Genomic DNA, 14,478 nt, shown 5'->3' with positions numbered 1-14,478 from the left:
CCGCTCCGTCATGAGCATCGAAGGGGTTAAATGTTTTAAAAACAAAAACATAAACAAAAATAATATCATGAGCAATGCCAATAGCTCTAACTTTAACAATGCCGAGACCGTTGCATTATAAATGCTTGTCCTCATGTTATTCCTGAGAACTACTGTTGCAGGTAAGTAGCACATTTAGTTAGATATTGATTTTCAAGCAGGCTCGTTGTAATACAAAGGAACGATAATGCCCTCTCACATTGTTTCAGACTTTGTTATAATGTGCCTGGAAAATTACATGATACCTTTTATTTTAGGACGGTTGCGGAGTATCAATGAACACATCTATAATGCAAACGTTGTAAATTTGGGTACCCTGATAATCTCTATTCTTAATGGCTCTGATTCAAATGATGTTGGAAAAGGGGTAGGTTTTTACCTCGTGTGAGCTATTTCAGGTGTAGTTTCAATGGACAGCAAGCCAATTCGGTATTTATTGCACCAAAATTTGCTTAGTTTGCATTTTTACAACATTTTTCACCAGATAAATTTTGTTAGGTTTGGTCTACAATAATCTGTCCGGGTCGGTGCGATTATTTGTATATTACTCAGAATTTCGTACCATGTGCAAACAGGCGTTTGTGCAGGGATTAGAATTTTATCTGTAGATTCAGAATCGAGGCATAAGACTAATGCAAGTCTTTCGTTCCTCAAATGTAATCATTTGTGCTGTGCTCTAATGATGTCTCTAATTTTCTGTTGTAGTCCCTTTCCCTATTTAGTGGGCACTCTGGCTACGGTTAGCACTTGATGTATAGTGCTTCCAAAATGGAGCATTATTGAAAAGCACTGCAGAGATGGGTCTCTATGTGGCTTTTTTCCCAGTTGTTTTGCATTGAAAATGAGAAACACTTGCCAGCTCTACTTACATCCCCTCCTCTGTTACCTTACCCCTTCAAGGCCTTTAAACCCCACTCTGCTCTAACCTGACTTTGATCTTTCTTTTTTGCACCCTACTTTAAATTTAAGCATGCCTTAATTCCTTGCTGACTTCTCTCGCTCCCCATTCGTCCTCAGATTTGAGTGCTCACAATTGTGATCTGACACTGTTATAGGAGTGAGCGTGTGAGTGTGTGCGCGTGTGTGTGTGTGTGTACACCCGATTTTGTATAACTGGATGATTTTGCACATGTACATGCGCCTCTTTGTAGCAAGGGTAGATGTTCACTTCTTGAGTGATTTCTTATCGTCCTTCGTTCAGGAATCTATATTTGCTTTTAAGAGCTACTCCCTGCTGTTGATTATTTAATCAAAAATATGAGGGGGGGGGCGTATTATCCTGGCTTTGGCAGCATTTCCTTTTATGGTAACAATTGTGTTTTGTTTTTCTCCAGGCTGCAAAACTCGCAAATTATGCAAAATACCAACGTGTTTGTGATTCTCTTTTCTGCCTATTTGGGTTTGTGTTTGTCACCTCCAGACTGGGTATCTTTCCATTTTGGTAAGTACATGATGTTTTTTGTCCTATTGATCACACACAGCTTACTGTGATCACCACACATGATATAGCCTGTTGACTTGGTTTGTGCTTTTCCAGTATTAGATCTTTGATAGATTTACATGCTTGAATTATACCCTTTTGTTGAGCTGGCAATCCCAGCCTGAGGATGAATAAAGTTTCAAGTTTGTGGATGTATGACCAATACCAATGCTTGAGAACTGGAGTCAGACATTAGTGCATGATTTCCTACCAGCATGTTATGGCTCTCGGATCTTGTTTAGTATGGTTTCTAAAGTCTATAGACTCACTGCTTTGTTTTTACCATGCATGATAATTCCTGATGACATCCATAATATCTGTCTTATGTTGAACTCCTAGACTGGCTAACATCAGTTTTAAGAGTGGATGGATTCTATTTACTTTTGCCTTACCTTGCATGTATTGCGGAAGGAACTCCTAAATAATGTGCATATTAGGTCTGTAGACTTGCTTATCAAGTATTTATCTTTTATAGATTTTCTTTCTTTGACTATTCTCTGCCCTAATGCTGGAACCATTGGTTTCTTATTACCATTGCCCAATTAAAGACTACAGTGCAAAATGTTTAAAACGTCATCTGTTTTGTCTTTCACCAGCCTTCTCTTCTGCTGTTTTCCATTTTGTCCAGTATTGGGGTATCTTTCATAGATTCACATGCCTGAATCATTGCCCGTCGTAGAAGTGGGAGTCCCACGGTACATATGACAAAGTAGTAAATTCCATAGGCTATCATGGAGGTAAGGTAACCATGTATTCAATATCTTATCAGCCTCCTTTAATAAAAAAGGACCAAACTCAAAACACGACCAATCAGCAACCAGCACCCTCTAGAACCTCCCCAAAAGAGGCTGAATCCCTCAGATTTTCCAACACAAGTGTAGCTAGTAGTACTGTAATGCAGAGGAGCCTCTCCGGGGAGGAGGTTGGGTTGCATGTGAATCTATGAAAGATACCAGTACTGGATAACTGTAGTTACCGGAAAGTAAGTTATTTCTTATCCAATATTGGGGTATCTTTCATAGATTGACATGCCTGAATCAGAATAGTAAGCAGATATATATATATATATATATATATATATATATATATATATCAAAATTCCAAATGGTATGAATGCTGATGAAGCTCTATCTGTACATCTGTAGTCCGTATCTGCATGTCCTGTTCCGTACCCAGCTTCTATACTTTTTTACTTTAGGCTCACCTGTTTTCTTTTATAATATTTTTTGAGTTACTTGGTCTAGTTGTATACCAGATTTCTTCAGATATGTGATATCTTTATAATAGGTCTACCACGTGTTTCTTTCATCCTTCTCCTTTTCTAAAATTTATTTTATGTATAGATCAGAGTTTCTCTCCTTCTTTTTTGTCTTGCATACATTTCTCCTTTCTATTCCACTTTTCATTTGAGGGTATTTAGTTTGAATATTGCTTTTGTATTTTTCGGTTCCTTATTGTCACTAAGATAAGAGATTGTCCAGCCGCAGAACGATTTCTGTTAGCCCACTGGGGCTTGAAAATGTATGAGATGACTGTGTATTGATTTTCAATTTGATTCCTATTGGTCTTTATATATGTATTCAATTTAAGAATGTATATCTTTATTATCTAACAGTCATCCATTGAGGTGATCCGTTCCCTGTCTCTGGACTATACCTACGTATTATCACGGTATTTTCTGTTTAAGAGGATGAATTAAACAGTATTATACTCTTAGAGATACTAACAATATCCATAAATATGTACACTCAAATTAATGTGAAAGGAAATAATGGAGATGTATGCTGAGCAGATATCTGGGTGAAGTGTATACTTCTATGTCTATGTATTTACCGTTGTCATGACGATTTTTCAAGTAACTCTGCATTTAATGGCTGTCGAAGGTGAATCCCGTCGTAGTGATAAAGGCGGCTTGCCGTCGAAACGCGTTGTGGCCTTCCTTGTGAAATAAACCCACTTTTTGCTTTATCCTCACGGAGTCTACGCCTGTCATCATTTTCCTTGGCAGGGTTGGTTTTATATATATATATAGTTATAGTTAGCTGGACATTTCACTCGTAAAAAACCAATGAAATTCCCCCGTTATAGTTAGTGCAGGCAACTATAACTCACGCGACCGCAATCCTCTGCTGATGACGTCAGATATTACATCACTGATGACATATGTGTCTTTATGAAAAATAAATATTTGTAATATATGTATAGCTAAAGATTAATGGAAGAAGACATGGGTAAATAAGTGTCTAAATACAGTGATGTAATATCTGACGTCATCAGCAGAGGATTGCGGTCGCGTGAGTTATAGTTGCCTGCACTAACTATAACGGGGGAATTTCATTGGTTTTTTACGAGTGAAATGTCCAGCTAACTATAACATGTGTGAAACCTATGGTTTTTTAAGTGAATTTGCAAGGTTTTTTAAATGCTAATTCGTAACTATAACGTGTGTGAAACCTATGGTTTTTTCAGTGAATATTTAAAAACATATAAATATAATCTGCATATCTATATAAATATAAATTCATGCAAACATATACATATATGCATACATATGCATTGTATGTACATGAAAGTTTGAAAAACTCTAATACAAGCAAAGCTAAAAAGCCACCTAATTACAAACAGAATTGCTTTAACTTAAACGAGGGCGAGACCTATTGCATTTTCAATGCTTGTTTACTTTGATTCCATCAAGAAGGCATTCAGATGTGTCCCACATTTTCCATAAATTCTGAATGGTAGCACTCTAGTTGCTCATTAGATCACTGTAGTAAAGCTACTGCTCACCAGGGAAGTCTGCTGCTGGTATTGAAAGTGCATGTTTCAGTCTGTATGTCAGAATTTTTTAATGAAATAGAAGAGGATTTGATAAGTCACTCAAAATGTGCCCTCATTTTTCTTCTTTCCTCACTAATCAGAATTTCTATGGCAAAATAAACCTCCTCATTGTGTTCCTTTTAAATTAAACTACTCACTCTCTACTACTCACTCGCTACTACTTTCTACTACTCACTCTCTACTACTCACTTTCTACTACTCTCTACTACTCACTCTCTACTACTCTCTACCACTCACTCTCTACTACTCTACTACTCACTCTCTACTACTCTCTACTACTCTCTCTCTACTACTCTCTCTCTACTACTCCCTCTCTACTACTCACTCTACTACTCTCTCTACTACTCACTCTACTACTCACTCTCTACTACTCACTCTACTACTCTCTACTACTCTCTCTGCTACTCACTTTCTACTACTCTCTACTACTCACTCTCTACTACTCACTCTCTACTACTCTACTACTCTCTACTACTCTCTACTACTCTCTACTACTCACTCTACTACTCTCTACTACTCACTCTACTACTCACTCTCTACTATTCACCCTCTACTACTCTCTCTCTACTACACACTCTCTACTACTTGCTCTCTACTACTCACTCTACTACTCACTCTACTACTCACTCTCTACTACTCACTCTCTACTTCTCCACTACTCTCTACTAATCACTCTCTACTACTCACTCTGTACTACTCACTCTCTCTACTGCTCTCTCTACTACTCACTCTACTACTCACTCTCTACTACACTCTACTACACTCTACTACTCTCTACTACTCTCTACTACTCTCTACTACTCACTCTCTACTACTCTCGACTACTCTCTACTACTCTCTACTACTCTCTACTACTCCCTCTACTACTCACTCTCTACTACTCTCTACTACCCTCTACTTTTCACTCGCTACTACTCTCTACTACTCACTACTACTCTCTCTTACTCACTCTCTGCTACTCTCTACTACTCTCTCTACTACTCTCTCTCTACTCTCTACTACTCATCCTCTACTCTCTACCTCTCTCTACCTCTCTCTACTACTCTCTACCTCTCTACCTCTCTACATCTACGTCTCTACCTCTACATCTCTACCTCTCTACCTCTCTCTACACGCACACATATGCACATATATGCATTTATATATATATGTATGTGTATATATATGTATATACATACATATATAAACATATATATAATCTGCATATCTATATAAATACAAATATAAATGCATGCATACATATACAGATATGCATCTTATTTACATGAAATTTTGAATAACACTAATAAAAGCAAAGCTAAAAAGCCACCTAATTACAAACAGAATTGCTTTAACTTAAACGAGGGCGAGACCTATTGCATTTTCAATGCTTGTTTACTTTGGTTCCATCAAGAAGGCATTCAGATGTGACACATTTGCCATAAATTCTGAATGGTAGCACTCTAGTTCCTCATTAGATCACTGTAGTAAAGCTACTGCTCACCAGGGAAGTCTGCTGCTGGTATTCAAAGTGCATGTTTCAGTCTGCATGTCAGAACTTTTTAATGAAATAGAATAGGATTTGAGAAGTCAAAATGTGCCCTAAGTTTTCTTTCTGCAGCACTAGTCATAATTTCTATGGCAAAATGAACCCCCTCATTTTGTTCCTTTGCAAATTAAATGTTTTAAATGTTACCACTTTATTCCAATCAAGATGGCTGCAGGTGTGCCATACTTTTGTCATAAGTAAGACTGTTAGCGCTCTAGTTGTTCTTAAAAACACTCTGGGATTTCTGTCATTGGGCTATACTTGGACTACATCTCGGTGATATTTGTGCTACATTTGGGCTCTTTTGTCTCTGGCGGCCATCTTGGGAGACTTGTTATGAAGTTTCCTAATTTCCTCATTTACTGCAGTCTCCTCAGTAGGCAAACTGTCAGTTTTTTACTTTGATTCAATGAAGAAGGCATTCAGATGTGTCACACATTTGCCATAAATTCAGAATGTTAGCACTCTAGTTGCTCATTAGATCACTGTAGTACAGCTACTGCTCACCAGGGAAGTCTGCTGCTGGTATTTAAAGTGCATGTTTCAGTCTGCATGTCAGAATTCTTTAATGAAATAGAAGAGTATTTGAGAAGTCACTCAAAATGTGCCCTAATTTTTCTTTCTGCAGCACTAATCATACATTCTATGGCAAAATAAACCCTCTCATTTTGTTCCTTTTTAAATTAAATGTTTTAAATGTTACCACTTTATTCCAATCAAGATGGCTTCAGGTGTGCCATACCTTTGTCATAAGTAAGACTGTTAGCGCTCTAGTTGTTCTTTGGAACACTCTGGGAAGCTGTAGTAGAACACAAAGGAATCAACTGACAGTCTCTGCCCTTGTTGGATGTACATGTTTTACTGAGAATGTCAGACTTCATTCTCACATGACTGAGAAAGATAATGTGAATTTACAGAAAATATGCTCTCAGTTTAGCTTATAGATCACCGTCCAAACTTCTGTGGGAAAAGCATGTGAAAATAGTTTTCTCTCAAACATGATTCGTGATATCCCAGCAGAAGGCTTTTTCACATGGTAAAATCACCTTAGAACATACTACAATTCCTAAAATGAGTATGGTACCATCAACAAATGATTTATAATGTAACTAAGGTCTTAAAACCTTCTATTAACTGCAATGCTTTTTAATGAGGTGCTATCATGTATATTGGTCCCAAGATGGCTGCCAACACTTCTTGGATGAAGTGCTGACAGCCAATCAGATCTCACAATGAGATGTGTGGTTAGGCTCCGCCCAGATATGTATATGATTTTACTTTTGATTTTCTCAGGAACTACTGAACGGATTTACACCATATATGCAAAAGGCACATGCCTGACCTGAGGACTACCTCTTTGCCAAATTTCAAGTAATTCTGTTCAGCCGTTCTGGCTGTAGCTGTGTCTAAAGGTCCTATAGAAAAATGCATGTGGAAAACGCGTTTTGGGACCCCCCTTTTTTCTCGGCCCCCGCTTGACGAATCACCCCGAGACTTTCAGGGTAGGAGCTGAACGGAGCGCCCCATTCGTCAACCGGCGCCAAAGTTATTCAAAATAGAATTTTGAGATTTCCTATGGAAACTAGGTTGTAACTATAACTATCTACTGGCGACCGCCAGTAGATAATATATATATATATATATATATATATATATATATATATATATATATATATATATATATATATATATATTCACTGAAAAAACCATAGGTTTCACACATGTTATAGTTAGCGGAAATTTTACTGATAAAAAACCAATGAAATTCCCCCGTTATAGTTAGTGCAGGCAACTATAACTCACGCGACCGCAATCCTCTGCTGATGCTAATACTGTATTTAGACACTTATTTGCCCATGTCTTCTTCCATACATTTTTAGCTATACATATATTACAAATATTTTTTTTTCATAAAGACACATATGTCATCAGCAGAAGATTGCGGTCGCGTGAGTTATAGTTGCCTGCACTAACTATAACGGGGGAATTTCATTGGTTTTTTATCAGTAAAATTTCCGCTAACTATAACATGTGTGAAACCTATGGTTTTTTCAGTGAATTTGCAAGGTTTTTTAAATGCTAATTCCTAACTATAACGTGTGTGAAACCTATGGTTTTTTCAGTGAATTTGTACGGTTTTTTAAATGCTAAGTTACTTTACGCCATTCGTGGCGTGCGCGCCCACTTAACGCAGTTCGTTCCGTGCGTGCACGGTGCGCTTCGCGCACCGTGCGCGCACAGTGAGCACGCGGTGCGCTTCGCGCACCGCGCGCCCACTTTACGCAGTTAGTGCCGTGCACGCACGGTGGGCACGCGGTGCGATGACAAAGCAAGAAAGCACGTCAACAAATCTGTTTCTGCTTTCCTCCGTGACTATGGTATGGGTGCCATTTACCACAACAACTTGCGTTATGACATGCAAGACATTTATAGAGGAGATGGTGTGCACTTCAATGATGAAGGGAACAGAGTCTTCCTCTTGAACCTTAGACTCTGCATCGGTACTTACTTGTAGGTACCACTAAAAAATCATTTCATAAACACAACGGCTCTTTTTAGAGCCCCCTAATATCTAAACACTTAAATCTGATTTTCATTTTTTTTTTTTTTTTTTTTCTACCGTACGCTTACCGTAAGCTTACCGTACGCGTACCCCGTGATTTTTTTTAAAATCAATAAATGTTTTTTTTGTACTTTTCTGTCCTTCTTTGACCCCCTTACAAATGTTAGGGGGTCTGTAACTCTCCTCATTGCCCCCTTTCCTTGTTTTCACTCTTTTTTTTCAGAGTGAAATACACAAAATGGCGGCCGCCGCTTCCTGGTTTCGGCCGATTCGAATGTTTACTAAGATCTAAGAGCCAATCAGAATCGCGCTCGCGCACGCCACCGTACGCTTACCGTAAGCGTACGGTAAGCGTACCGTAAGCGGGCTCAGATATATATATTGATTTAAAGGCTATTTTCTCAGAATCTACTGAACAGATTTACACCAAACCTACAAAAGGCACTTCCTTGACCTAGGGACTACCTCTCTGCCAAATTTTGAGTAATTCTGTTCAGCCGTTCGGGCTGTAGCTCGTTCTAAAGGTCCTATGGAAAAATGCATGGGAAAAACGCGTTTTGGGACCCCCCTTTTATCTCAGCCCCCGCTTGACGGATCCCCCCGAGACTTTCAGGGTAGGAGCGGAGCGTAGCGCCCCACCTATTTTGAGAAATTCGCGAGGATTCGTTGACCGGCGCCAAAGTTATTCAAAATAGAATGTTGAGGTTTTCCTATGGAAACGTGGTCCTAACTATAACTACCTACTGGCGACCGCCAGTAGGTAATATATATATATATATATATATATATAATATATATATATATATATATATATATATTACCTACTGGCGGTCGCCAGTAGGTAGTTATAGTTAGGACCCCTTTTCCATAGGAAATCCGCAACATTCTATTTTGAATAACTTTGGCGCCGGTCGATGAATCCTCGCGAATTTCTCAAAATAGGTGGGGCGCTACGCTCCGCTCCTACCCTGAAAGTCTCGGGGGGATTCGTCAAGCGGGGGCTGAGATAAAAGGGGGGTCCCAAAACGCGTTTTTCCCATGCATTTTTCCATAGGACCTTTAGAACGAGCTACAGCCCGAACGGCTGAACAGAATTACTAGAAATTTGGCAGAGAGGTAGCCATAAGGTCAAGGAAGTGCCTTTTGCAGGTCTGGTGTAAATCTGTTCAGTATTTCCTGAGTAAATAGCATTTAAAAGCATATATATATGTGGGCGGAGCCTAACCACACATCTCATCCTGAGATCTGATTGGCTGTCAGCACTTCATCCAAGAAGTGTTGGCAGCCATCTTGGGACAAATATACATGATAGCACCTCATTAAAAAGCATTGCAGTTAATAGAAGGTTTTAAGACTTTAGTTACATTATAAATCATTTGTTGATGGTACCATACTCATTTTAGGAATTGTGGTATGTTCTAAGGTGATTTCACCATGTGAAAAAGCCTTCTGCTGGGATATCATGATTGAGAGAAAAATATTTTCTCATGCTTTTACCACAGAGGTTTGGAAGGTGATCTATAGGCTAAACTGAGAGCTTATTTTCTGTAAATTCACATTATCTTTCTCAGTCATGTGAGAATGAAGTCTGATATTCTCAGTAAAACATGTACATCCAACAAGGGCAGAGACTGTCAGTTGATTCCTTTGTGTTCTACTGCAGCTTCCCAGAGTGTTCCAAAGAACTACTAGAGCGCTAACAGTCCTACTTATGATAAACGTATGGCACACCTGAAGCCATCTTGCTTGGATTAAAGTGGTAACTCTTAAAACATTTAATTTAAAAAGGAACAAAATTAGGGGGTTCATTTTTCCATAAAAAGTATGATTAGTGCTGCAGAAAGAAAAATTAGGGCACATTTTGAGTGACTTCTCAAATCCTCTTCTATTTCATTAAAAAATTCTGACATGCAGACTGAAACATGCACTTTCAATACCAGCAGCAGTTTTCCCTGGTGAGCAGTAGCTTTACTACAGTGATCTAATGAGCAAAAAGAGTGCTAACATTCTGAATTTATGGCAAATGTGTGACACATCTGAATGCCTTCTTGATGGAATCAAAGTAAAAAAACTGAAAGTATTTCCTACTGAGGAGACTGCAGTAAATGAGGAAATTAGGAAACTTCATAACAAATAAGTCTCCCAAGATGGCCACCAGAGACAAAAGAGCCCAAATGTAGCCCAAATATCACCCAGATGTAGCCCAAGTATAGCCCAATGACAGAATGTCCCAGAATGTTCTTAAAAACAACTAGAGCGCTTACTGTCTTCATTATGACAAAAGTATGGCACACCTGAAGCCATCTTGATTGGAATAAACTGGTAACACTTAAAACATTTAATTTAAAAAGGAACACAATGAGGAGGTTCATTTTGCCATAGAAATTATGATTAATACTGAAGAAAGAAAATGAGGGCACATTTTGAGTGACTTCTCAAATCCTCTTCTATTTCATTAAAAAATTCTGACATGCAGACTGAAACATGCACTTTTAATACCAGGAGCAGACTTCCATGGTGGAGTAGTTTTACTACAGTGATCTAATGAGCAACTAGAGTGCTAACATTCAGAATTTATGGCAAATGTGTGACATATCTGAATACCTTCATGATGGAATCAAAGTAAAACACTGAAAGCATTTCCTACTGAGGAGACTGCAGTACATGAGGAAATTAGGAAACTTCATAACAAATAAATCTCCCAAGATGGCCACCGGAGACAAAAGAGCCCAAATGTAGCCCAAAATCAACCAGATGTAGCCCAAATATAGCCCAATGACAGAAGTGTGCAAAACACTTATTATTTTGTGTTTTTGCAGTGTTATATAGTGCAGACTTGTCAGGTATTGGAGTGCTTTACATGAGCATTGGTTACATCACACAAGAACAAATTCATTTTGGTTGTAGACATGGGGAGACTAAGTGATTTGACCAGAATCACAGAATGTCGAGCTGAAGCAGAAACTTCAACCTGGTTCCCCAGTTGCAAAGTCTGCAGTTCTGGAAGTAACACCACATCCTCTCCCCTAAGTGCAACATTTAATCAAGTGGTCAACTGGATAAAAAAACATAAAGATAACAAATAATTTAAAAGTGCTTTGTCGCTATTTGAAAACTCAGAAAATATGTCCTTATTTTAGTCTTTTAGAGCACTAACCATAATTTTGATGCCAATAAGACCCTCTCATATATGTAATTTCTAAAGGAAATGCTCTAGGTATTACAGTTTTGATTACATCAAGATGATGTCAGGCGTTCCACACTTTTGTAATAAATATAGAATGTTAGCAATCTAGTTGTTCATTAGGATACTGTTGAGAGGCAGAGGCCAGGGGCACGGACTCTGAAAATTGAAGGCAGGTAGGAGGGTGCAAAGGCAACAATTTAACCACACTGAGCAGGCAGGAAGGGCCGTGGAAGCACAACAGACTATGGAGGGCAGTGGAAAGGGGGGCAGGGGCAACAAACCAACAATACAGGACTTGCAAGAGAGGCTGTTGGAGGGAAGATCTATTACGGGTCAAGGAAGCTAGGGGCGGTCCCCAGATCCCCGGGAGCCACCACAGAACTGAGCAGGAGAGTGAGTCAGGGACAAAAGGGGCACCTTAATTTGAGCCGGGGTGCCTAGGAACGCTTGCTCCAAAAATGAAGAAAACAGACATATGAGACATGGAATTGGAGGCAGAATACAATGGCAGTTTAATGAGAAGATGCAACTTCAAAGAAACCGCAGAATAGAGACATAAAGTACAAAAAACAGAATCCAGATAATCATACAGCTGTCATAATATTCTCTGTATCTCAATTAATGTACTGACAGAGAGAGAGAGAAAACACATCTATAAATGCATCATGAGAAACAAGTTACACCAAGGAAAATGTTACCTAGGAACACTCACGTTTACTCTTAGAGCAAGCATTCCTGCAATTACAATACAAAATCTTTTAAATGCAAAAGTAAAGAGAACAATGGTTAAACATAACATGACATTTCATATAGGTAAAATAGAATAAGATACTTCAAGCAAAGCAGAGCAAGACATTTTAAGCAAAGGAAGACAAGAGCTCCCAGCTCTTGGGGAAAACCTGCACTGCCTGTTAACCTACATACAGACGGCGAGGTAGTCCGTCGATATCTGTGGGTGCTCCCTTTTTATATCATTTTGTGGGCTCCTTTGCACGCTACATCTACCTACGTATGCTACCCAAAAGCTTCGACTGCAGATTTTACCAGACATTTCGTCATTTACCCACTTAATGCTGACAATGGACTGGGTGAAAAGGTCAGTCTCTCAGGCCAATCGCTTATCGTAAGTTCCATAGAGCAAGCAGAAAATAATGGGTATTGTACGGGAATTCAATATATTCATGTATAAAATCTCCTCAGTTCTCCTAACTTGACGCTCTGCGGTTGCCACTTCCTTAAAAGCGGGAAACCTGCCCAGGAAGCAAGTACCAGTCCAGGATGCAGCCTACTGTATGTCGACAGCTTCAGGGGGATGTTGAACTTTGATACCGAGCACGGAGCACTCGGGTAGGGTGGGGGCTACTAGTTTGGATCAGAAGGCCTCGCAGACCTGCCTTCAGACTGCTATACACTAAAATTGCAGAGCTATGGTCAATTTAACAAAGAGGCCTACATATTGAACAGAAGGGCCTACACAGGGGTTTTATGCTGGCTGAGTGGTAAGGATGTCTCAGGATAATTATATAGCAATACAGGACCCGCTGGTCAATTTAATACGGCCTACAAATGCAGCTGGCAGGGCAAGGACAAGGGTCTCATACTTCAGGTGTGGACAGAACGGGCCAGGGGCCCCCTGTGATACAAAATCTACCCTCCTTCAAGGCTGTGGCAATGTAATAGACCATTGTGGGCAGAAGGAAGAGGCAATGGTAGTACAACCATACATGCCAACAGACCCGATTCAGCCAGGAAACGTCCAATGTTTTTAAGCTCAAATGGGCTTTATTTGATCTGTCTCCTGTCTACAATATCCTCTTTTTCAATGTAACTCAAAGGGGAAAATCAATACCCCAGTTTTTTTTCAAAATCTCCCTCTTACCAAGTTCAAAATGTTCGCAAGTATGGTACATTGGATCATGGAAGGAAATGGGATAGGGACATGGACTTGGATAACAGAGGACAGGAGGGACATGGAGAGGTGCACCAAACTGACCCTGCAGGGCAGGCATCAGGGTTTGCAGCAGCACAATACACCACACAGGGCATGCAGGACGGGAGTGCAGCACAACAATCCATAGAAAGCAAGAGGGAGGGGTCAGGACCATGCACATGGACAACAGAGAACAGAGGGGCAAGAGGCAATGGTAGCTAGCTGACCATAATGGACAGACAGGAGAGAAAGCTGCAGCATAACAGACCATAAAGGGCAGGAGGGACGGATCAGGGGCATTACAATGGAACAGACAAGCCAGGAGGGAGGGAGTAGGGCTGGGGGCAAGGGGGCAGGGCAGGAGCAGCAAGATAGCCATGGAGGTCAGGCAGGATGGGCACTAGAAGCAAGACACACCATGAAGAGCAACAGTGAGACTTTGATGGCATACACACAGACCATGGAGGGAAGGTGGGAGGGGGTCAGGGGCAGCTAACTGACCACACAGGGAAGGTGGGAGGGGCCATGGCAGCACAGAAGACCATGCATGGCAAGTGGGAGGGTTAGTGGCAGCACAATGGCTATGATGGGCAAGAAGGAGGGTGGAGGGGCATGCACAAAGGACAATGGAGGATAGAAGGGAGGGTCAGGACCTGTGCACAGACAAGAAAGTTCAGGGGAAGGGACCTCACAACAGACCACACAGGGCAGGCAGGAGGAGCAGTTGCAGCACAACAGACCAGGGAGGGCAGAAGGGTGTGGCAGTACAATGGACCATGTAGGACAGGAGGAAGAGGATAGGGGCATGGCATGTGGACAGGCAGGGTGGAGGTGGCAGGGACAGGTTACAGTCATCTGACAATGCTAGGCAGGTGGGAGGGGAGTGGCAGCTCAACAGAACACTCAGAGTAGA

At 40.3% G+C, this 14,478-nt stretch overlaps 1 protein-coding gene across 1 annotated transcript in view; it reads left to right on the top strand.

Annotated features, from left to right (window-relative positions):
* The window catches only part of CERS5 (ceramide synthase 5), a 539,422-nt gene that overhangs the window by 385,539 nt on the left and 139,405 nt on the right, over positions 1–14,478 (top strand). Inside the window, exon 8 of the mRNA XM_085654524.1 lies at positions 1,374–1,480. Within this exon, the coding sequence (XP_085510650.1) occupies positions 1,374–1,480 (107 nt within the window). The remainder of the gene's footprint in view (positions 1–1,373; positions 1,481–14,478) is intronic.

This window comes from Triturus cristatus, chromosome 4_1 (assembly GCF_964204655.1).
Source record: "Triturus cristatus chromosome 4_1, aTriCri1.1, whole genome shotgun sequence".
Classification (NCBI taxonomy): Eukaryota; Metazoa; Chordata; class Amphibia; order Caudata; family Salamandridae; genus Triturus; species Triturus cristatus.
This window is presented reverse-complemented; position numbering and strand designations above follow the sequence as displayed.